The sequence below is a fragment of the Dromiciops gliroides genome, chromosome 1, assembly GCF_019393635.1.
Source record: "Dromiciops gliroides isolate mDroGli1 chromosome 1, mDroGli1.pri, whole genome shotgun sequence".
Classification (NCBI taxonomy): Eukaryota; Metazoa; Chordata; class Mammalia; order Microbiotheria; family Microbiotheriidae; genus Dromiciops; species Dromiciops gliroides.
Window position 1 is genome coordinate 489,034,440 of NC_057861.1, and position 25,636 is coordinate 489,060,075.

At 35.2% G+C, this 25,636-nt stretch overlaps 1 protein-coding gene across 1 annotated transcript in view; it reads left to right on the top strand.

Moving 5' to 3' along the window:
* Positions 1-25,636, top strand: part of GNE (glucosamine (UDP-N-acetyl)-2-epimerase/N-acetylmannosamine kinase) — a 53,751-nt gene that overhangs the window by 8,552 nt on the left and 19,563 nt on the right. The window contains exons 2-7 of the mRNA XM_043964880.1: positions 630-832; positions 3,156-3,607; positions 7,005-7,157; positions 8,983-9,195; positions 14,029-14,116; positions 21,881-22,091. Of these exons, the coding sequence (XP_043820815.1) occupies positions 669-832; positions 3,156-3,607; positions 7,005-7,157; positions 8,983-9,195; positions 14,029-14,116; positions 21,881-22,091 (1,281 nt within the window). The 5' untranslated portion in view covers positions 630-668. The remainder of the gene's footprint in view (positions 1-629; positions 833-3,155; positions 3,608-7,004; positions 7,158-8,982; positions 9,196-14,028; positions 14,117-21,880; positions 22,092-25,636) is intronic.

Sequence of the window (25,636 nt, forward strand, 5' to 3'; positions counted from 1 at the left end):
ATTCCAGGGTAGAAGATTTTTGAAATTTGGAAAGAAGTTACTTTGAACTATCTACTGGAATAGCTTTAGCAATATGATTATGCTTAACTATCTGATTCACAGGGTGGTTGTGAGAATCAAACGAGATCATTTGTATAACATTTTCTGCAAACTTTAAAGTGCTATGTAAATGTTGTCTTTAATTATTCTTTTTGGGGTTGATGAACAACAAGCAAGGGTGATTACGTAGGTCTAGGTGATGTTAAGTGAAGTACCTATATACCTTCTATTACTGGTACCATGGTTACCTGTATATGCTATGTTCAGTCTCCACCCCCCACTTTGGGTCCCATCACATAATCCTTTGGCATATTAAAACCCTTAAAAAAAACCAGCCCTAAGTATTTAAATTTCTCTGTTCCCTGAAGTACAAGTTAAATATTTTTTGAATAGTGAATTATACTGACTCATTTATAGTTTATAGTTTGTCACCATAATCTAAATGTGAAACCACAAAGCAGTAAGTATTTTAGGCTGTAGTTAAGTTTTGTTAGGTTTGTAAAGTTCATGATAAGCATATTTCTATTGAAATAATGACCAAATTGGTACATATAAAAGAAAATGTTAACAATTATTTTCTACAAATTTAGGAACTCTATTTTGAGACTCTCTCAAAACGAAAAAAAATCATGGAGAAGAATGGAAACAACCGAAAACTCCGAGTTTGTGTTGCCACTTGCAACCGTGCTGATTACTCAAAACTTGCCCCTATCATGTTTGGCATTAAGGCAGAGCCTCAATTTTTCGAACTTGATGTGGTAGTACTTGGATCTCACCTAATAGATGACTATGGGTAAGGTAGAAACTATATCTTATGTTATTTTATGGAGTTAGAGGGAAGTTCATTTTAACATAACATAGTTTTATGTTACACTTATTGACACATTCTCTTATAACTGGATTGTCAAAATTAAGTATTCAGTTTTGAATACAGGGTACAATGTTAACTTAATGCTGTATGACAAATGCATAGAACTGAAAGGGACCTCTGAGGTCAGCTAGTCCAAGCCCCTCATTTTTTTTTTTTTTTTAGTGAGGCAATTGGGGTTAAGTGACTTGCCCAGGGTCACACAGCTAGTAAGTGTCAAGTGTCTGAGGACAGATTTGAACTCAGGTCCTCCTGACTCCAGGGCCGGTGCTGTATTCACTGTGCCATCTAGCTGCCCCACCAAGCCCCTCATTTTACAGATAAAGAAGCTGAGGTGGGGGCAGCTTGGTGGTGTAGTGAATAGAGGACCACTGGCCCTGGATTCAGGAGGATCTGAGTTCGAAATTGACCTCAGACACTTGACACTTACTAGCTATGTGACCCTGGGCAAGTCACTTAAAAGAAGCTGAGGCCTAGAGATTAAGTAAATTTTAAGCACTGTTACATTTATTAATAATACTAATACCCTTATGATGGTTGTATTGTAAGAAGTATTTTGAATACAGGGGATAATATTAACTTAATATTGTGAATGCAAATATATGGCAAATAGTTTTTTTTAAAAATCCAAGTCATATATTAGGTAAAATAAAATACAATATTATTAACATTTATTAATTAGATTAATTAATTATTAATTAAATGTGGTTCATATTTTGGCCTGGATTTGAAAAAAATACAAAAGGAGAAAGGAGTTTGGGAAAAATCTTTGAAAAGATAGAAATGTGCATGTGTCCTTTGACAAATGTACTTGAAATTAGATGGTCTTTGAATAACATGTATGTATCATTTAATGCTCTCTAGTGGATTAAACTAGTATTACTTAGTTTCCAAAGACTTTAAACTGCCATCATTTTAGTAAGATAAAAGATTATGATAATAATTTATTCTTTTTCAAAGGATTTATTTTGTTTTAAATTATTTTAATGAAAGCACAACATTGACATTTTGTTTTGTTTTGGTGGGGCAGTGAGGGTTAAATGACTTGCCCAGGGCCATACAGGTAGTAACTGTCAAGTGCTTGAGGCCAGATATGAAAACATTGACATTTTAATATAGTTTTAATTTTAGTTTTTTAAAAATTTACCAATTTACATTTAAAAACAAATTTTAACCTCAGTTTTTTAAAACTTTGTGTTCCAAATTCTCTTCCTCCCTCCCTCCCCACCCCTCATTGAGAACTCAGGCAATTCAATATAAGTTATACATGTGAAGATTGACATTTTAATATAAGAAAATATTCTGGAAATCAAGAAGAAATTTGAGAGTGGTTAAATTTTTTCTTGTAAAATAAGTTCTGATTGCTCAGGGCAAAAAATCAGCTTTGAAATGAGGTGGCATAAAGACAAAGTAAGTGACAGTAAGAGAAATCTGAGCAGATTCCTACCCACCTCTGAGATAGGATAGAGAGAAAATTTGGCAGAAAAGAGTCATCCAGAAAGATAAATCTAAGCCTTTTTCTTAGTCATCTGCCTCAATAATGGAAGACTGAAAAATTATTAAATTGGTTTGGTTATTAAATAGAAAATTGGGGGCAGCTAGGTGGCAAAGTGGATAGAGCACTGGCCCTGGAGTCAGGAGGACCTGAGTTCAAATCCGACCTCAGTCACTTGACACTTACTAGCTGTGTGACCTTGGGCAAGTCACTTAACCCCAATTGCCTCACCAAAAAGAAAAAGCGTGGAAAATTGACAACATTTCTGCTACTAACAGAGACTATGGGACAGAATTGAAATTGTGGGCCAAATAGTCACTTTCCTTTCTTAAAATCAGAATTTTCATTAAAATGGTATCTTTTCCAATGAAATATTTCTCTGTTGCTTGGGAATTGTGTTAGTTTGCATTTTTATTTTTAATTAATTTTTTTTTTTTTAGTGAGGTAATTGGGGTTAAGCCAGTAAGTGTTAAGTGTCTGAGGCCAGATTTGAACTCAGGTACTCCTGACTCCAGGGCTGGTACTCTATCCACTACGCCACCTAGCTGCCCCCTTAGTTTGCATTTTTACAGACAAGTAGGACTTGGGAATCCAGTTTCTTGATTCCCTGGTTTGAATCTAGATTATCAAAGATTGTACTTGCTTAATAAGTGTTTATCCCTCTCTGAGATTGTTACTATATTGCTTTTCTCATGTATTATAGTTTTGATTGAAATAAATGTTCTAATGGATTCTCTCTTTTTTCCTGCCTAGAAACACATATCGTATGATTGAACAAGATGATTTTGACATTAATACAAGGCTACACACCATAGTTAGGGGTGAAGATGAAGCAGCCATGGTGGAGTCAGTAGGTCTTGCATTAGTAAAGCTACCAGATGTTCTTAATCGTCTGAAACCTGACATAATGATTGTTCACGGTGATAGATTTGATGCACTGGCTGTGGCCACATCTGCTGCCTTGATGAATATTCGTATTCTTCATATTGAAGGTGGAGAAGTAAGTGGGACCATAGATGACTCTATTAGACATGCTATAACCAAACTGGCTCATTATCACGTATGCTGCACCAGAAATGCAGAACAACATCTGATATCTATGTGTGAAGACCATGATCGCATCCTTTTGGCAGGCTGCCCCTCATATGATAAACTCCTTTCAGCCAAGAATAAAGACTACATGAGCATTATTCGGATGTGGTTAGGTAAGTATTATACTAAATATCAATAAAATGGTTGTTTTTTTCTTATTAGAAAATGTTGGGTATGTATGAATCTCTTTAGTGGCTGAACCTTGTTTATATCTGTAAAAGTTATAGAGGTAGGTTTTTGCTTTGGGGTTGGTTTCTTGGTTCCAGTACAAGTCTTGCATGGTAACACAATTTACCATATTATCAAGGGCCCTAACTTTAGTTAATTAAACTCACAAAAAACATTCCTCTCATAGTCCTTGCCATGATTCCCAAGATTTTTTAGATATTTATTTTTTACTTTGAAAAGTAACTTGACATGAGGAATATAAATTTGAGTTAGTTTCAAATTTTGGAAAACTTTGAAATAAACCTAATGTGGTTTTTATTATGCAGTTAACTTAAAAACTACATTTTATAACTTACAAAGCAGAATGCTAATTTACTAACGTACTGCAATATATTTAGGGAAGATAATCAGCAATGGTCATCTGTTCAGCACATCCCTTTCCCAATAGGTAGATCTAATCAAGAAGTGAAATTAACTATCAGAAGATCATTGGGTGTGTGGGATCAAAGAAAAGGTTATGCTAAAGAAAAGAAATATTTCTGTTCATACCACAATAGCATCTGAAGGAATTGGGCCTTCCCATTTTATAAGATAACTAACCCCAGGGATAGGTAAGTATAGCTCAGGGGAGCTTTTTGCTTTTGCATGGTGCTGGAGACAGAATCATAAATTTCAGATTCTTGAAATGTTTTTTTCTCTATTTTTCATAGGCCATTTTGATCATCCTTGTTCATCAGATTATAGCAGACGTTATGCTTCCATTTTCATTATAGTTAAGATACTTCTTTATCCTTTTCATAGTTTTCCAGTATCCATTTAAATAGTTTCATCCTATCTAATGATTCCAAGTAGATTATTGTTTTTATTTCATTGATATGAAATTGATTGCTCTTAACTTTAAGGGGTATCCTGAATTTGTCTACTTAGGTTGCCATATTTTCCAGAAATACTGGACCCAGAGCATGCAGGAAGTCCTGGATGTGTTAATTTTGAAGCTCCCCCTGAGCTGACATAATTTGTCATTGCTCCCCAAACTGCACTCCCTGTGTGTCCTTGGGAGGCAAGACAGGCCCCAGCCAGTCCGTGCAGGCTAGGATAATGCTTGTATAGCTAGGGTCTGTCGTACATAAGCTGACCCCTCCTGTCTTCATAGTCTAGCATTTCCCAATGGGAAAGAATGCAGCTTTTGCCATCACCTTGCTCCTCCCCTGGGGAGTGGTCTGATCCTTTTTTTCACCTTTGCTGTACCATTTCCCCTCCCATGTCATGCCCCTTCCTGGTATCCCCTCCTCCCTTTGTCCTGCTGTTATAAAACAGTTTTCTTGGGTTTTCTTGGCAGAGATACTAGAGTGGTTTGCCATTTCTTTCTCCATCTAATTTTAGAGATGGAGAAACTGAAGCAAATAGGGTTGATTAACTTGCCCAAGGTCACTCAACTAGTAAGCATATGACACTGGATTTGAACTCTGGTCTTCCTGACTCTCTATATCTGTCACTCTATCTACTGAGCTACCCAGCCGCTCAATCATTTGTATACCTACTGGTAGACAAAATGGCTGTACTGGTTGATGTACAAGTTGTTACCACTCATGACCATAGAATTCTTGCCTTTGCTGTCACTGCATTTTCTAAGGGAATAGATTTAGCCATAGTACTTGGGGCTGATAGGCCTCTCCAAGATGAGACAGCAGCAGGATCTCTTCTTCCATCAGTATGTAATCTTCTTGAAGGCAGAAGATTTTCTGTTTGCACTTATGTTTCCTTCCTTCCTTCCTCCCTCCCTCCCTTTTCTTCCCCCTCTTTTTTTCTTTCTCTCTTTCTCCATTTATTTATTTATTAATGAGACCTGTGACACCTTAAAAAGCCAAGGTTTCCCACTGCATCTGGGGTCATCTCCAGTCATCCTGATGTATATCTTGCCACTGGACCCAGATATTTCTGGGGGAGAGAGTGAAGCTGATGACTTTGCACAGCCCTACCTCACTGAAATCCAATTCACTGCAAGTCATGACATCACTTCCTGATATCATGGTTCTCTTCGAGAACGAAGGACAAACAACGTAAAACTGTAAACTTCTGTAAAATCAGGAACCTTTTGGTTTCCACATGCATGTTCATTTCTCTTGTGATAAACCTGGTTTTAATTGCATGTTGACAATCTCAACCAAAGAAGGTATTATACTTTGGACCTTTGAATTACTTTTCACTTGGTTCCTGATTTCAAATTCATTTGGAGTCTTTTGATCTTTTATGTAATAAATTCTTATATCATATGTTTGTCCTGACTTTTCGACTTTGGAAACTAATAGAGTACCAGTCTAAAGTCAGTATATGATCTTCAGCTAAATGTAATGTACATGATGTTGATTATTTTTAAGCACAAAGTATTTATTAAGTACCTGCTATATACCAGACACTCTGCTAGACACTATGAGGATGGCAGTACAAAGAATGAAACAATAGCCACTCACAATGAGCTTAAGTCTCATTATTTAATGAAGTTAACTACTTCTAATTGTCCTTTCGAAACTGACAATATTTGTAATGAATTACTGATTTATTCAATAATATATTTTATTCTGTAACATTTATAGTTCACTTTTGGTGTTTACCAATATAATACAAAATTATTCTATACAAATTCCATGTTATTCCAAGTGGGTTTCTATAATGATATAATATTTTAAGAAATGACTCTAAAGCCTTATTGTCCTTGGGGTATAATATTGCTCATTTCAGGAAGAATTTGTTAGAAGGGAAACAGAGAGAATAATGAGTTATTTCTGGCATTTCAAACGATAAATTTCCTTAATCCAAAAAAATCCCATCATACTTTGAATTTTATGTTACTATTAGTTGTCTTACTATCAAAAGAACTCTCATACTATCAGATAAAACTCTAGTATATTAAAGATTTGCTTGATATTTTTAATGATTGCTTTCTCAACTTTTCCAAAGCTAATGTATTATCGTAATGTTAATGTTTATCGAGGTTATGTTAAGTGTACTCAAGTATAATAAGATTTGTGGCATTTGAAAGCATAATAAATATACAACACATCTTTTTTAAACTTATATTTTGTTACTCTAGGACAAAGAACTTTTAAAAAATGTTAAGCTATTTAATTTCCAGTTTAGCTGTGATTGAATTTTTATCAGTTATTTCCAATTAAATTTTAATTTTTTTGATTTAAGTACTTTGTTACTGCTTGTGAAGTGTCAGAGTGAAAATAATGGTCAGTCTAGACTTCTAAGGCATAAATATTCTGATTTTTGCTTTAGAAACTTTTTTATCTAACCCTTTAACTAATAAAACAATGTAATTTGATTCTCTCTACACAGGTGATGATGTAAAACCAAAAGATTACATAGTAGCACTACAGCATCCTGTGACTACTGACATTAAACATTCTATAAAAATGTTTGAATTAACTTTGGATGCACTTATATCATTTAACAAAAGGACGCTAATTCTATTTCCAAATATTGATGCAGGTAATTTAATTTTTTAAAAAATTATTGTTATTATTTTTGGTGAGGCAGTTGGGGTTAAGTGACTTGCCCAGGGTTACACAGCTAGTGTTAAGTGTCTGTGGTCGGATTTGAACTCAGGTCCTCCTGACTCCAGAGCCAGTGCTCTATCTACTGTGTCATCTAGCTGCCCCTTAGGTAATTTTATTTCAAAATGCAATATTGTAGCCAAATTCCATCTTCTTGCTTATTCTATATGTTTTCTTTCTCATAATCTCTCTCTTTTTTTTGGCGGGGCAATGAGTGTTAAGTGACTTGCCCAGGGTCACACAGCTAGTAAGTGTCAAGCGTCTGAGGCTGGATTTGAACTCAGGTCCTCCTGGCTCCAGGGCCAGTGCTCTATCCACTGCGCCACCTAGCCCCCCCCCACCCCCTGCATTAGTCATTGTTAAAGAGAACTTAAAAATAGATTGTCTGATGTTTAAAAAAAACAAAATGAGAGACCTCTACACGTTGGATTTAGATTGAGACAGGTATTCAGATTACTAATATTTTTTAAAAGTACCTTAACTATTTTCTTTTTGTTATTTATGTAAACTTCTTTTTTCTTTTTCTTTTTTTTTTAAGTGAGGCAATTGGGGTTAAGTGACTTGCCCAGGGTCACACAGCTAGTAAGTATTAAGTGTCTGAGGCCTATCTGAACTCAGGTCCTCCTGACTCCAGGGCCGGTGCTCTATCCACTGCGCCACCTAGATGCCCCTATTTATGTAAACTTTTAAAGATATAGTTGTGCTTTGCTTTCAGGGAGAGGCATACTCTTACATTGGCTATTAAATGATGTTTTGTTAATTGATATTTTAAACTGACATACTGAATTGCAGAGGTTTTCATTGGACAATTGTTTACCCCAAGACTGAATTTAGCGAGTACTACTACTAAATAAATAGCTTGACCTTGCAGTCAGGAAGATCTGGGTTTGACTTGAATTTCTGACTTGTATTGGCTTTGTGTCCTAGACAAGTCACTTAACTTCTCAGTGTAGTGGGAAACGCTTCAATAATATAAATTGCACAACAGTTGCCAAGCTGCATTAAATATTTCTTCCCTGGGAGGTAGCTATCCCAATGTTTAGAACATTGTACATTAGTAATATGTTTAGTACCAAAAGGAAAAAAATTATAATTACTTTAAAAATATGACATAATTTTCTAATAAATGTATGAATACTTCTCAAAATAAGGAAAAATTGGTGAGTACTGGAAAGAATGCAATATTATGAGGTTTATGTTCTTGTCATCAGTTAATTTGTAAAAATAAGGGGGTTAAACCAAAGTGATTTCTGCTGTTGTTTTTAGCTCTGAAATTCTATGATACAGTACTATGATACAAAGACCTAGAGGTACTTACTTTCTTGAATTAAATATTTAAACATAGAGGTACACCATAAACAAAGAAGCTCTTTTTCCATCTTCTTAGGGAATTAAATTAAGAATCCCCTCAGAGAATGAACCCTAAACTTATGGACCAGAAGCTATTAAATACATGCTTTCTCATTATTTTTTAGTTAATCTACAGACTTATATGGTGTTATTAGAAAAGAATATTTACTATGTTTTCTGTTTTAAAAACCAAGGTTCCTTTCATTTAAACTCTTAGATGATCTAGATTAGTCAGTTGGACAAAAATATTATTAAGGCATTGATTTTCTTGAAAGGATCAATAATTTATTATTTACAGAAATGTAACTTTCACATGATGAGTCTGGATTAAGTGAAAATCATTTGCAAATGAAAATAGCTCACAAACAAATGAATATTTCGTTTTTTAATAGAAACTTTATTTTTCATAGGGAGCAAAGAGATGGTTCGAGTGATGAGGAAGAAGGGTGTTGAACATCACCCCAATTTCCGAGCAGTTAAACATGTACCATTTGACCAATTCATACAACTTGTAGCTCATGCTGGATGTATGATTGGCAATAGCAGTTGTGGGGTACGAGAAGTGGGAGCATTTGGTACTCCTGTAATCAACCTAGGAACACGACAGATTGGAAGAGAAACAGGTAAGTGTCTCTGTTTTAACTTATTTACAAAATCAGTTTTACACAGATATTCTTAAGTAAACTAAAATGAGATATTCGTACCCTTCTCTTCTCCTATCTCTGTCTTCAGTAACTTTGCCCTTTCATAAGGATCTCATTAGAGTAGTATAACTAAACTTTTATCATAATGTTTCCAAATCAAGCTTTAAAGAATTCAGTATAATCTAGGAACCTATTTTCCCTACCACAGCATTAAGGACCCAACATTACTTCTCGTTCTCTTCAGGAATATAGGCTAGTTCTCTCCTCTTTAGCCAACCCTACCCCACTCCACTGTCCAGCTCTACTTTCCCTATTATCATTTCAGGTCTCCATAAAGATAATTTTTTTTTTCGTAGGGCAATGAGGGTTAAGTGACTTGCCCAGGGTCACACAGCTAGTAAGTGTCAAGTGTCTGAGGCCAGATTTGAACTCCGGTCCTCCTGACTCCAGGGCTGGTGCTTTATCCACTGTTCTACCTAGCTGCCCCCCATAAAGATACTTTTAAGCTTTTTATAGTCTGAATTTTGGCCACCCGACTACTTTTTAGTGTTGTACTGTCTAATGCCTCATATATGCAGAAGTAATTTTAATTGTTGATCAATTATTTCTCCATTTAAGAGTATAACATGGTGAAGGTAAAGAATTTTCTTAAAGTCTATGACTGGTATTTGGCTATTAATAAGTTCATAAGTTATTTTCATGTTTGTGTGTTGTCATTTTTAAAAGTGAGATTTCAGCCTATTATAATTTTTACTGCCAACAGAATTTAATGAAATTAAATACAAAAGTCTGAATTACAGTCCTTCATTTCCCACAGGAAAAGATTACCCATAATTATCAATCTCATTTCTGAATTTTATAATAAAACGAGATAGGATTCTTAATAAATTTAGTAACTTTTACACCCAGTTCACAGATATTAACCAAAGTCTCAGTAACACCACATACATAAAATGTAAATTATCATACATATAGATCTGTATCTCTATATACCTACATATATAGTAACTTGTTTTATGTAGAGACTTCTTTCCCTGGGCAAAGTTGTTGTAAGTACTTTGAGCAAGATGATAAGAGTGAGTGATCATGGTAAAGTCCAACTCCCCTGGACCACCTCAGTACAACTAATAGATGTGCCAAGTCAAAGAACAATCAATGAAAAAGAAGAAAGGAAAATAAAATTTCATAGGCAAAACCTTTTTTTTTTTTTTTGGTGGGGCAATGAGGGTTAAGTAACTTTCCCGGGGTAACACAGCTAGTAAATGTCAAGTGTCTGAGGTTGGATTTGAACTCAGGTCCTCCTGAATACAGGGCTAGTGCTTTATCCATTGCGCCACCTAGTTGCCCTCACATGGGCAAAACCTTAAAAGAAACCTAAAAAATCAAATATGTAAACAAAAAAAGAGGCCTTCATCTGATGAGTAAATACTGTGGGGTGTGAGGAGAAATCTCTAAAAGAATAGAACAAGAACACAACTAAAGTACTGTTATAAGAAAGAATGGACATGCTCCACTCGGGAGGATTTAGATTTAGTGTAAGAGAAAAAGGAAGCTCCAGAAGACAGAATAAGCTCAGTGGAGGAAGAATTCAAGCACATGAATATTAGCTTTGGTAGCATTGAACTCATGGTAGAAAATCTGAGTGAAGCAGTCAGTAGACTCTCCAAGAAGAGTAGTTTAGGCAGAATGAGAAAAATTGTAGATATAACATTGGGAGCCATCAAAACTCTGGTCAAATAAAAGTCATATTAGTAACTATCAAAATTAGAAGATACTCCTCTTACCCCACCCATTTTTCTATCAACAGCTTAACTGTTTGGGGGAGTGTACATTGTAAGGGAAGTGTGTTTGAGTATTTGTTGAATGTGCATATGAAAATAAAATTTGTGTTTCTTTTTTTAAAAATGAGGTGGTTGGATCAAAGGGCCTCAAAAGTCTCTCAAATACCCAGGTTCCGAACATTTCTGAGTATGTTATGGACTCCTTTGGCAGTTTGGTAAAACGTAGATGCCTCAAAATAATGTTTTTAAATATGTAAAATAAAATACAAAGAATCACAAAGGAACCCAGTATACTGAAATAGTTATAAAAATATTTTTTAAGGGGCATCTAGGTGGTACAGTGGATAAAGCACCGGCCCCAGATTCAGGAGGACCTGAGTTCAAATCCGAACTCGGACACTTGACACTTACTAGCTGTGTGACCTTGGTCAAGTCACTTAACCCTCATTGTCTCGCGCCCCCCCCCCATTTTAAAAACATTTCCAGGGGCAGCTAGATGGCACAGTGGATAGAGCACCGGCCCTGGAGTCAGGAGTACCTGAGTTCAAATCCGGCCTCAGACACTTAACACTTACTAGCTGTGTGACCCTAGGCAAGTCACTTAACCCCAATTGCCTCACTAAAAAAAACAAAACAAAACAAAACAAAACAAAAAAAACACATTTCCAGAAATCAAAGAAGATAAAAATTTACTAACTGAATTTCAACAAAAACCTTTGCATAATTGGTAGTTGAGATTGAAAAAATGAATATCAGCATCTAGTAAACATAGTCCCAAATTAATTTTTCTCTTTTGGATCTACATGTCTTTGTAAAATCTCCTTTTTTCAATATGATAACTCTTAAAACAAGCTATCCAATAGACTGAATCTAGAACTAGCCCTTCAGCTTGCTGCATACAAAGTAATAAACCAAGATTTAAAAAATATTGAAGTATGATCAATCCTGTTGTCTTATTAAAATATGATTCTTAATAATAATAATATCCTAATAAGAACAAAAAGTTTTTTGAAAGCATTTAAAATATTGTTGTCATATTTTCTCCCTTTTAAACTTCTATTTTGTTAATTTCATGCCATTACTAATTAATACAATAGTATATACACATATATAATATACTTGTTACATATATAAACAAATATGGGGGAAGCACTTTTTTTTTTTTACTATTATGGATGCACAATTTTAAAAAATTTGAGGCCATTAATTTAGAGGACAGGCTACTGTCTGAGAATTGTCGTCATTCTGCCTGAAAACTACAAAGAAACAAAAGGCCTGAATGCCGTATTTCAGAAAATCATGCAATATAATTGATTGCCCATAACTATTAGAAGCTGCAAAGGAAACTGTACCTCTTTGGCAAAAGTGTTTATCTTTTTAAACTGTGCATTTCCATTGTGAAAGCTGTTTGTTAGTTGGGTTTGAAACTTTAATTCTTTCTTGATGAAAAATCCAGAATCAGACAAAGATTTTTTTTTTTGGTGGGGCAGACAAAGCTTTTTGACATGTGTATTGATTAAATAGCTGAAACTGAAATTAAAATAGAACTGAACTGTAAAAAGTAAAAGATGACTCAAATAATAATATGCTGAAAGGAGGTAATAAGTATGTTGGAGTTTTTTAAGTGACACTAGTATATGAGTCATTAAAAAACAAACACCAGGAATTTTTCCTTTAACATATCTGTTGTTTATAAAGATGAGATTTCCAAATCACCATTTTTTTCTTCCCATTAAATAACTGGTATATTGGGACCCCCCAAAAAGTCATACAAATACTTTAGCTAATGAAAGGCTGATATTTTTAAAAATTGTATTTATTTTAATTATCTTTCCAATTACATGTAAAGATTTTTTTGTTCCAGATTTTTCTTCCACCCTGTCTTCCCTCCCCCTTTCCGAGGACAGCAAGCAATTTGATATAGGTTATACATTACAATCATGTTAAACATATTTCCACATTAGTCATGTTGTATGAGAAGAATCAGAACAAAAGGACAAAAACACAAGAAAGAATAAATAAGAACAATTAATAATTAACAATAGAAGTGAAAATAGTATGCTTCAATCTGCATTCAGACTCCATAGTTCTTTTTCTGAATGTGAAGAGCATTTTCCACCATGAGTCTTTTGGCATTGTCTTGGATCATTGCATTGCAGAGAAGAGTTAAGTCTATCACAGTTGATAATCACAGTGTTATTGATACTGTATACAATGTTCTCTTGGTTCTGCTCATTTCACTCAGCATCAATTCATGTCAGTCTTTCCAGGTTTTTCTGAAATCCATCTGCTTATCATTTCTTACAGCACAATAGCATTCCATTACATTCATATACCAAAACTTGTTCAGCTATTCCCCAATTGATGAGCATCCCCATAATTTACAATTCTTTGCTACCACAGAAAGAGCAGCTATAAATATTTTTGTAAATGTGGGTCCTTTTGCCTTTTTTTATGATCTCTTTGGGACATAGACCTAGTAGTGATATGCATTTTAATAAGGATTTACTGTAGACAGTAATTTTCTAATAATATACAAATGAATGATTTGGTGAATGGGTGAAAAAGCATGAAAAAAGCATTAAAAAAAGGCAGCTACAGACTTATTTGACCTATGAAGAAAAAAAAAGGTTGATTTCTCTTTGGTAATAAATCAACTTATTCTCTCTCTCTCTCTCTCTCTCTCTCTCTCTCTCTCTCTCTTTTTTGGTGAGGCAATTGGGGTTAAGTGACTTGCCCAGGGTCACACAGCTAGTAAGTGTTAAGTGTCTGAGGCTGGATTTGAACTCAGGTCCTCCTGACTCCAGGGCCAGTGCTCTATCTACTGTGCCACCTAGCTGTCCCAACTTATTCTCTTTATAATTTTATTTTTAGCAGTCTTATTCTGCGAGTTCTTTTAAAAATATGTAGTTTTTAATTTAAGTCCCTTTGAGTCTTTAACGTTCATTAATACCACTGTATAAAAGTGGTTACTTTATTATTCATTTTGTCTCATTTCTATTATTGTAATATAGTCACTTTGTTTATGTAGGTGAAAATGTTCTTCATGTTCGGGATGCTGATACTCAAGATAAAATACTGCAAGCTCTGCACCTCCAGTTTGGCAAACAGTATCCTTGGTGAGTATCAGACCTTCTTTTGGGTGGCAGAAAGAAGCGATCATATTGTTTTTTATATGATGATTTAGTGGTCAGCAAATGTTAATATCTATGACAAAGAAAAGTCACTACTCGTAAGAATAACAAATTTAAAAGGTTTTCATCAAATAATTTAAGTTTCACACCCTGGATTCCCCAAGAGCTTGGTATCTTTATCCCTTTCCTAAGGTACTTGAGTACATATGTGTGTGTGTACACACATACATACACACACACACACACACACACACACATATATATATATATATATAGGTATATATACACACATATATTACTAATAAAACCTTTCTAGTTGATCCAACATGCATTTACTAAGTGTCTACTATGTGTCAGGCCCTGTGCTAAGCACTGGGGATACAAAGAAAGGCAGTAGAAAAGTCCTTGTTCTTAAAGATCTCATAGTCTAATGGAGGAGGCCACATATAACCAACTATGTACAAACAGGATAAATTGGAGATGATAAATAGAAGTAAGACACTGAGATTAAGAAAGCATGGAACTTAAAAAAAAGAAAAAGGCAGTATTTTGGGGCAGCTAGGTGGCGCAGTGGATAGAGCACTGGCCCTGGATTCAGGAGGACCTGAGTTCAAATCCGGCCTCAAACACTTGACACTTATTAGCTGTGTGACCCTGGGCAAGTCACTTAACCCCAATTGCCTCACTTAAAAAAAAAAAAAAGAAAGCATGGAAACAGCTTGTTACAGGAGGTGTGACTTTTAATGAGACTTTAAAGAAGTGATGGGTAGGGGCAGCTAGGTGACGCAGTGGATAGAGCACTGGCCCTGGATTCAGCAGTACCTGAGTTCAAATCCAGCCTCAGACAATACTTACTAGCTGTTGTGTGACTCTGGGCAAGTCACTTAACCCCAACTGACTCACTTTAAAGAAGTGATGGATAGAGATGAGGAAGAAGAGAGTTCAAGGTAGGAGGGGATAGCCAAGTGAAATTGTGCAGAGTTGGGAGATGGGATGTCTTAGGGGAGGAACAGCAAGAGAGCTGGTGTCACTAGATCATAGAGTAGCAGGAGGGGAGTAGTTTTACTTCACTATTTTTCACATCACTATTACTTTCCAACAACTGTTCTGCCCAACAGTAGAGCCTTTCCTTATAACTACAGTTAAGCAAAACAAATCAATCCAGCCATTTGTAAAAATGTATGCTTCCTTTCTGAACCTCTCTGTTGAAAAACATGTTTCATCATTAGACCTCTGAAAGAAGACCTTCATTTGGTGGTCATTGAAGACAACAGGCATTCTTCTTGTGTGGATAGTTAGGCCAAAATCTTTCTAATAAATTTCTAATTAATATGAAAATATAGAAAGCTCTGCAATATTAAGAGGCTTGATGAACTCAGCACAATGTTATTTTGTACACAGTAACATCTGGAGGATCCTAGGATTTCATAGAGTATTTTTTTCCATTTGTGTTCTGTATTTGACATCTTCTATGACAGTGATAAACACCTTTGGGGAGCACATTTCTATTTTATGTCTCTCTTAACAATTAACAATCAATGGAGTATCATTCAAAGTTATTTCTGTTGTTTGTCAGGAATATTGTATGATATTTTTAATACCTCATCTAAAGTTATTTATTTTTAACATTCTTTTAAAATTTTTAGTTCTCCCCCTCCCTGTCACACACTCCCCAATGACTGAGAAGGCAAACAATATGGTATCAATTTTACATGTAAAGTCATGAAAAACATTTTCATATTAGCCATATTATAAAACAGAGCAAAAGAAGTGAGAAAATTATATTTCAATTTGCACTGAGAGTTCATCAGCTTTCTCTGCAGGTGAATAGCATTTTTTCCTCATGAATCCTTTAGAATTGTCTTGAAATCATTGTATTGCTCAGAGTAGCCAAGTCTTTCACATTTGATCATCATTACATTGTTGTTACTTTGCTCATTGCTAACTTCGTTCTTTTCATTTCCCTTTGCATCAGTTTATATACATCTTGCTATGTTTTTCTGAAACTACCCCGCCCTTGTCATTTCTTATAAGACAATAACACTCTATCACCATCATAAGCTACATTCCCCAATTGGTGAGCATCCCCTCAATTTCCAATTTTTTGCCAGTACATAAAGAGCTGTTTTAAATGTTTTTGTATATATAGATCCTTTTCCTTTTTCTTTGATCTCTATGGGGTACAGACCTGGTAGTGGTATTGCTGGATCAAAGGGTATGCTACCCCTGCCTTTTTTACTTCAGCTGAAGCAAAATATATTCTGCTCTAGCCCTTTATTTTAACTCTGCGTGTGCCTTTTTCAAATGTGTAAGCATATTGCTGAAGAGGAGATGAATCTTGACATTCTCTCTATAAATAAAACCAGAAGAAAGAAGTTGTGGCTTTAAATGAAAGGATACCCCAAGAGTTGGAGGAATGTGTTTTAACATATGCTTAGAGGCAACAACAAACATTATTTCATGGGATATTTGGTCATTATATATTGCGTTAATCATCATAAATATTTACTAAAAGAACAATGTGAAAATAATTGCAGTTTATGCACTAATACTAGTTACTGAGAATAATGTGTTGGAGAAATTCCAAGCAACAGTAGAAATCTTTCCTACAAAATTATTAAACATGTTCTTTACTGACTATAACAGAACAAAGTAATAGAATCAATAAAGGGCAGTTGGAAAAAAGATTCAAACATCAAAGCAGTCTTATTTCATCATTAAATATGATTAGTCAAAGAACAAATAATAGAAAGGATAACTTAATCAAAGAAACTGATAACAAAAACAACAAATCTACAACTTTTGGCATGCAGCCAAAGCAGTCCTTATGGAAAACTGAGATCTCTAAACACTTTGATCAATAAAAGAATAGATCAATGAATTGGTTATGCATCTGAAAAGCTACAAAGAAACCCAACCCTCATGATTGAGCACAAAAATAGAAATCATGGAAATCAAATATAAAAATGAATACAAAAAGGCAACAAATTAAGAAATAAAACCTAAATAATATAGATAAAGTGTTGGTGAATCTAATTTTTAAAAGCTAGGAAAGCTAAATAGCCAATATCAAAAAAGAAAAAGGACAATTTGCAACAAATATAGAGGAAATTATTGAAAATTTTTTCTCTATTGCTAATTAAATTGATAACTTGATAACATTTCTGATGCTAATTAAACTGGTAATTTAAATGAACTAGATGATTATTTACAAAAATATAAAAAATCAAATGGTTAAGAAATAGAGAATTTAAATTATACAGTCTTAAAGTACTGAATAAGTCTGTTTTTTTCTTTTTTGAGGTTTTTCTCTTTTGTTCTGATTCTTCTTTCACAACATGACTACTGCAGAAATATATTAAATGTGATTGTACATGTATAACTTATATCAGATTGCTTTCTGGCTCGGAGAAGGGGGAGGAAAGGGAAGGAGGGAGAAAAATTTGGTAATAAACATTTTTATTTATAGTTTGGGGTTCCAATTTTTATCCCTCTTTCCCTCCCTCCCCTACCCCTTCCCTGAGGTGGCAAACGATAAGATGTTTGAAAACTATCTTTATATGTAGCTAGAAAATAATAAAATAATTTTATGACTAAAAAAAAAGTACTGAATAAGTCATAAATTACCATAGTAGGAGGGGAGTGGAACTGAGGACCAGATGGATTTAAAACTGAATTCTATCAAACATTCGAAGAACAATTAATTCCAATAATATATAGTTTGCAAAAATAGAGAAAGAAGTGGTCCTATTAAATTCATTCTATGAGACAAATACCTAAACCAGAGAGAGATAATGCACATAAAGAAAACTATAGACCTCTATCCTCAATGAATAGCAAAGTAAAATTGTGAATAAAAAGTTAGTAAAAGGACTACAACAATATATTAAATAGGTTATACACTATGAACAGGTTGGATATATACCAGGAAGGCAGGGTTGATTTAAATCACACAATTATATCAATAAAAGTAGATAAAAATTAAAAATAATAAGCATAAATGAATTATTCTTTAATATGGTAACTAGTAATCAAGACTAGTGTTGTTTGTGATGGAGAAAGGCTAAAGTGACTTTTCCAGTAATATTAGGGACAAAGCAAGTCCTCTCATTGTCTATTGTCACCAGTATTATTAAAATATTAATTGGTATATTAACTATATTATTAATATAGTTCTATAAATATTAGCTATATATTATAGCTTCTTATCAGTGGTAGAAGGAAAACTGAGGGAATAAGTATAGACAAAGATGAAACAAAAGTAGTACTGTGTACAGATTATATGATGGTTTACTTAGAGAGACGAAGAGATTCAACTAAAAATGTAATTGAATCAATACCTTTAGTAAAGGAGCAGGCTATAAAACATTCCCACAAAAGTCAACAGTTGAGGAGGCAGGTAGGTGGCACAGTGGATAAAGCACTGGCCCTGGATTCAGGAGGACCTGTGTTCAAATCTGGTCTCAGACACTTGACACTTACTAGCTGTGTGACCCTGGGCAAGTCACTTAACCCTCATTGCCTCACCAAAAAAAATTTTTTAATCATCAGCTGTTATGCTACTTTTTTTTTAATAAAGTATTTTATTTTTTCCCATTATATGTAAAGATAGTTCTCAACTTTTGTTTATATAAGTTTTCCAATTTCAGATTTTTCTCCCTCCCCTAGACTGCTCCACCTAGCTGCCCCCACTACTTTTTTTAAAAGGCAGAAAGAAAAGAAAAGAACATCAGTAAAGCAGAAAGATGTTCAGTAGCAGTCATTGACAAAGCAGGAAGGTATTGGGACTGCCACATTAAATTTAACATAATAGTTTTTTGAAACACAAGCTATTCATAATCGAAACTCACTGCCATAGATGATAAGAACAAAAAAGAAAGTGTTGGATTTGGTTGAATGAAATACTACCTTAAAATGTTTTGGTTTTTAAAAAAATTTTTACATCTCCCATCCAAACATCAAAATTATTCAAGACTTTTTCTAAAATCCAACAAAAGAAACATGCTGTTCAGTGACTCTCTGAAAGTAAACATAAGGCAAGGTGTAAAACAGATATATGCTTGCCAAAAGTAATTTATCACTGTACTAGTGAAGATCCAATGTTGAGACCATGGATAGTAAAGTCCTCCAGATAGTGTTGTTTGCAGATGCCAGTAGACTGACTGGGCAGATTAGGCGAGTTGCCCAAGGTCATGATGAAGCCATTTTCCCCCTTGTGGCTCTGTTTATACATGTTATGGAATTACTCTCTTTTCTAAATTTACTTCATGGATTTCTTTTAGCCCTTATTTATTCTTCAGGGGTCTTCTGTTTGCTCATGTCTTCAGGTTCAGTTTCTGGATTGGAGCATTGTTCTAGGACCAGGATCCATCCCCTCCTATACTCTTGGAAGGCATGATCAGCTTTGTTTGGTATCTTCCCCTCTCTATTATTCCCCACCCTGTGCTGCAATCTCTGGCAGCCTTATCTTCACATGGCCTAGTGTGGATTCTGGTCTCACCCTCTGACTCTCGACACCTTCTTGTTGTAAACTCCCCAACAAGCAGTTAGTTGCAGCCCCCAAGATACCATAACTGGGTTTCAGGAATTGTGCTTGTCTCAGGCCTTCTTGAGCTCTACCTGGTATGAACTGAATGGTATAAGCTGAATGGACCTTGTTGTTTGCAGTTAAGTTTTGAGGGTCTCTTTGCACAGTGCCAATAGAGGGTTGGCTTTGTTCCCCACTGAAGCTTTAAATACACTAGTAGATAGATCCAGCTCTCTTCAAGCTCTCTTTTACAAGAGTTTGCACCAGCTTCCTTCTCCTTGGTACATCTTTGCTCCAAGCATCCACAGGTTTCTGACCATCTTCATGTTAAGACTACATGGGGGGCAGCCAGGTGGTACAGTGGATAGTGCACCAGCCCTGGATTCAGGAGGACCTGAGTTCAAATCCGGCCTCAGACACTTAACAATTACTAGCTGTGTGACCCTAGGCAAGTCACTTAACCCCAATTGCCTCACCAAAAAAAAAAAAAAAGACTACATGGAAGAGTTTGCTGGTGTTTCCTTTGGTCTTCTTGATCATTGTTCTATATGGTGTACTTTTAAATCTCATGGAGTGTTTGTTGGGCAAGTTAGGCTCCTTTAAGATATTTCATGTTTCTGTAGTAATTGGAAGTCTTCCTTTGAATATATTTTTGTCAAATACCTTGCTGAAATTAAAGTTTACTATATGTCTTCTATTAAAATATTGAACTCTTTAAACTGAAAAAAAATCCTTTCTTACAAGTCTCAGATTTGTTTACTTGGATTTTTATCATTTGGGGATAAGGGAGGATTGTCCATAGCTAACTACATAAAAATGCATTCATTTTCATTTGACTAATTTATATTTAAATTCAATTAAATTAAGGTCAATCAAATTTCATTTTCAAATGAAAGTCAATTGACTTCATTTTAAGTCAGTTCCAATTAACTAATTAAATAGAGGTCAGGCCAGAGTTTACCATTATACTCTTGCAGTTTGGGTTTTGTTTTGTTTTGCTTTTTTAACAAAAGGGCTTGCTTATCAAAATAGGATTTAAGTTAGTATGTAGAGAGGGTCTAGACCTATTGTTTCATTGATATAGAGAACTCCCAGTGAAGAAAATCCTTCTACTTATGTAGAATGGCAAGTGTTCTGCAATTCATAGTATTAGAGAGTTGCCTGAGGTCCAAACAAGTGCTTAATAGTAGCTTGTTGCTTTTAAGGTTTCCAAAAAGTTTCTAGGGATTGCCTTCTTTGAAACCTTGCACAATAGGTGATGCAAGTGCAGAAAATTGAGTCTGAAGTAGATCAAGTCAGAGATATCAGAGGCAAGTAGATTGTAAAACTCAGGAATGTTGCAAAGTCAGATAGTTGGGAATTGTTTGACAAAACAAATATAATACAAGACAAATAATGTTAATTTGTTGTTTTTGTAGTAAATATGCTACCCACAGGGATCCATTTATATTTGAGTTTGGTACCACTGACTTCAACAACTTGCCAAAACTAGGACTGTAATCTTGCTCCAAAGCACTTAATATGTAGCACCATATCTTGGCCTGTATATAAGTACTAAAAGGTAGTAAGGAAACTATCTCCTTAAGAATATTCTAAAATTCAGAATTTTACTAACTTATGTCAGGTTTTTCCCAACTACTCCAATGTGGTTCCCTTCTCAAGAGTGTAAAGATTGGGGGCGGCTAGGTGGCGCAGTGGATAAAGCACCGGCCCTGGATTCAGGAGGACCTGAGTTCAAATCCGGCCTCAGACATTTGACACTTACCAGCTGTGTGATCCTGGGCAAGTCACTTAACCCCCATTGCCCCGCAAAAAAAAAAAAAAAAGAGTGTAAAGATTAATTTTTTTATTCATTCTTTTATTACCCAAAGTTGGGTCGAGTTCATAGGAGAGGATCATTATTTTCCTATCTGAAGACATCTTAGGTTATATTGTATTCCTAGGTTATGGTAAGAAAAAAGTGAGTTAAATTACTGTTTTGTTAATATTGTCTTATGATAATTTTTATATGTGACCAGTTCTGTATGTATCACCCTCCCCCTAAATCAAATTTAGGCTTTCTATAAAAAAACTGAGCCGTGCTATATGTCAGTATTCAGCATAGAAATTTGGATATCATAATTATTTTAAAATACAATGTGACAATAAATTTTGTATCACAAAAATTATGGTCATTGTAGTACACTATACTTGATTTTATTTAATATGTTTGGATGTTGCAGTTCAAAGATATATGGGGATGGGAATGCTGTTCCGAGGATTTTGAAGTTTCTCAAATCTATTGATCTCCAAGAACCACTACAAAAGAAGTTCTGCTTTCCCCCTGTAAAGGAGAACATCTCTAAAGACATTGATCATATTCTTGAAACCCAAAGTGCCTTGGCTGTTGATCTAGGTGGAACAAACCTTCGAGTTGCAATAGTCAGTATGAAGGTAATTTAATCTTAAAGTGGTCAGAATTAATACTTCAATACTTCAATGCATCTGCAATATCATTAATGTGGGTACTCCATCGGAATAGAGTGCAAACCAGTCTATGGTTTTCTTGACCTATGTGACTCTTGTCCATGTTCTTATTCATATTTTATTTTAAAATAATAATTTTAGCAAACAATGACTGGGTGTCAAAATTGAAAATTATATCCTCTACGCCTTAATGTTTCAGAGAACTAAACAGTTAGGGTGTCCCAGGTGTTATTAACACATAAATTATTGCATTTAGCAGAAAGAGTGAGAACAGATGGTTTATAAAGGTCATAATGATTTTTTAGAAGCAGCTTGGCATAGTGTCCAAAAGCCAGGGTTCAGATCCTACCTGTGACATCTACTATCTGTCTAACCCTCGGTGAGTCACCTACACTCTCAGTACTCCAGGCAGCTCTTCAATACTACAAGGTGCAGACAAGGGGCCAGCTGCTACATAGTTTCCTCACCAGGAATTCTCTATATCAGTGAAATCACAGGTTCAGTCCTCTCCTAAGAATTTTTTTGTGACTTAAACTCATTATATTGTTTAAACAAAGATTAATATCACACAATTTTCAAGTTAATTCATAATACACTAACTGACAAGTATAAATCTTTAACACTGGTTTAAAAATATCATATAGTCATTAAAATAATAAATAAGGACAAAACCATAAATCTGAAATTGCTTTTTATATCATTAACTTGATACTAAATGGACTGTTTTTTCCCTCTCAGATCCAAACTATGGTTTCTGTAGGTTGTAAGCACAAAAGGTAGAAAATTCACAAATGATAGAATTGGGGCGGGGGGGGGGGGTGCAGCTAGGTGGCACAGTGGATAAAGCACCAGACCTGGATTCAGGAGGACCTGAGTTTAAATCCGACCTCAGACACTTGACACTAGCTGTGTGACCCTGGGCAAGTCATTTAAGCCTCATTGCCCTGCCTCCCCCAAGAAATAGATTTATAGAATTGGAGACAAATGACAAATAAATGACTTACAAGTTCCACCACTTGGTAACAGCAGTGCCTGGTATCTTTTGTCCATATGTACTGTCTTCATCCTGAGCCTTTTTCCTGAGCTTCTATACTACTTAGCTCTTTTATTCTCTAGCCTGATTCAGAGGAAGTTTTCTAGGTTTGTATCTAAAGTCGATGATGAATAAGAAATATCTTCCACTTGCAAGGTGGTATCCTGTTGTCCTCTACACAAGTTCTACTTTAATGTCTCTAATCATTTAGAGGCAAGCTGCCTTCTGAAAGGCTTTGTCAACAGAGTGCAAACTCTGGCTGCTTCCACCAAATTCGAAAATTTTCTAAGTATGTTCCTGACAGTATCCTCTGTCTGCTGGCTGGGGGACAGCCTAACCAAGTGTAGAGCTTCTTCACCACAATGTTGACCGTTTAGGTGATATTTTTTGCTATGACAAAATGGGCCATGGAACTGATTAAAATATGCAACAACGGCAGCTAGGTAGCACAGTGGATAGAGCAGTGGCCCTGGAGTCAGGAGGACCTGAGTTCAAATCCAGCCTCAGACACTTAACGCTAGCTGTGTGACCCTAGGCAAGTCACTTAATCCCAATTGCCTCACACACACACAAAAAAATATGCAACAACTCTCAATTCCTCCTCCTCTTGTTGTGTGAGGTAGCAGATGCTTCTAAACTGAGTCACACCATTTTACGATGATCCATAACTACTAATTAAACTTGGTGTTTTAAATGATTATATTTGCCTGGTAATCAACAAGTAGTTAGATTATGGTCCAATTGACATTCTTCCTATGAATGAAACTAAAAGACATAAAGAACTTGCATCTGAATGAAAAGGTGGCTCACAGGTTGTCCTTGGGCAAATAAAAAAATTGGAAGAATTTATTTCATCCTTCACATGTAGGAAATAAGAATCATCATTTTATGGAAGTCAGAATCACAGAATTTCAGAGTTGGAAGAGACTTCAATAACCATTTAGTCTAATCTGTACGTGGAAAGAAGATCCTCTCTACAGTGTTCTTGATGTGTAGCCATCCAGCCTTAAGGACCTCAAGTAAAGGGGAATCTATGCTTGTTCATTTCACCTTGAAGTGTTCAAAAGCTAATAAACCACCATGACGATAATTGAAGCTTATGCATCAACATCAATTAAATAAGATTAAAAAAATAGAAAAAAAATCTATAAATGACTTTAGGTCTTGCAAACCAAGTCAACATTTATCTTGCTGTTTGTTGACAATAATGTCGAGGTAATTATCAAGGTGACAAAAATTATATCTAAAAATATTCAAGATTGAAAAATAAAAGAATCCAAAAGTTATAGATTGCCCAGAAGCCTTGCGTCTGTTAATCAGAATACTTCAATAGTCAAGTGAGAAGGAAATGGATGTGACAAACATGGAACAACATCACAAAAACCAAATTTTACTATTTATCTTATCACCTAGTTAATGACTGGTTGCCTATGTTGGAGGCTTTTCAGAATCAGGGTTTTTTTTGAATAGTCAAATCTGGTTAGGGTATTAATCAAACTCAGTACCAAATTAGAAGAAATTGCAAAGATGAGAAGACAGTGCCCAGGGTCACACAGCTAGTAAGTGTCAAGTGTCTGAGGCCAGATTTGAACTCAGGTACTCCTGAATCCAGGGCCGGTGCTTTATCCACTGCACCACCTAACTGTCCCTAAATCTGTCCTTTTCAAACAAGTTGGCACTTCTGGAAAAACAGGAAGGGGAAAAAGTAAAGGTTGACTTTTATCACCATTTCTTAATAATAGTAAATGCAAAACAGTTGCCACAGTGAAGGAGGCCAAAAAAAAAAAGCATAGACACCTCTTTATATAGCAAATATTTGCTGTCCTTGCCAAAGTAAAGAGATATAACTCCCAAGAGCAGCACTGATTTAGAGTACAAATTCACTTGCAACATATTAGTCATGAGGAAAATTGAAAGCAGTATTGTCTCACAAAACAGTATAATGTGATTAAGGGGGAAATATGCCTGCAAAAGGTCTAGAATGAGAGCCATCTGAGCAAGATCATCCTGAGAGTACTTGTTAGATGAATGAGGAAAGAGAAGTTGATGTTATATGGAACAGATCTGCCAGCCTTTCTATGACTGAGAACAAATAGTGCCTGCATATTGTAAGAGATTTAATAAGTAGGTTTTTTTCTTCTTTGCTTCCTGTGCTCATTAGTAAACATAATGCATTTGACCTTCAGTGTTCAATGTCATAAAGGGACAACAGTACTCTAAAAAATGAAGTTGGGAAGGATTATTGGACCTGCAAGATACTCAGAGAAAAAAAAAATCTATGCTGGAAGTGATAAAATTTAAAGGCTCTTGGCTTTGGATTCTAGAGATATCTGAAAGATGGCAAGTTTCCAAAAGAAGAGAAAAGATCACGGAGGGTACGATCAGGTAAAGCAGACAACTGAGAAGAAAACAGCAAAAACTTCCCCACATCTCCATTTTCCATCAAGGATGCAGTGGAAAGTCTGTTGGATTAGAAAAC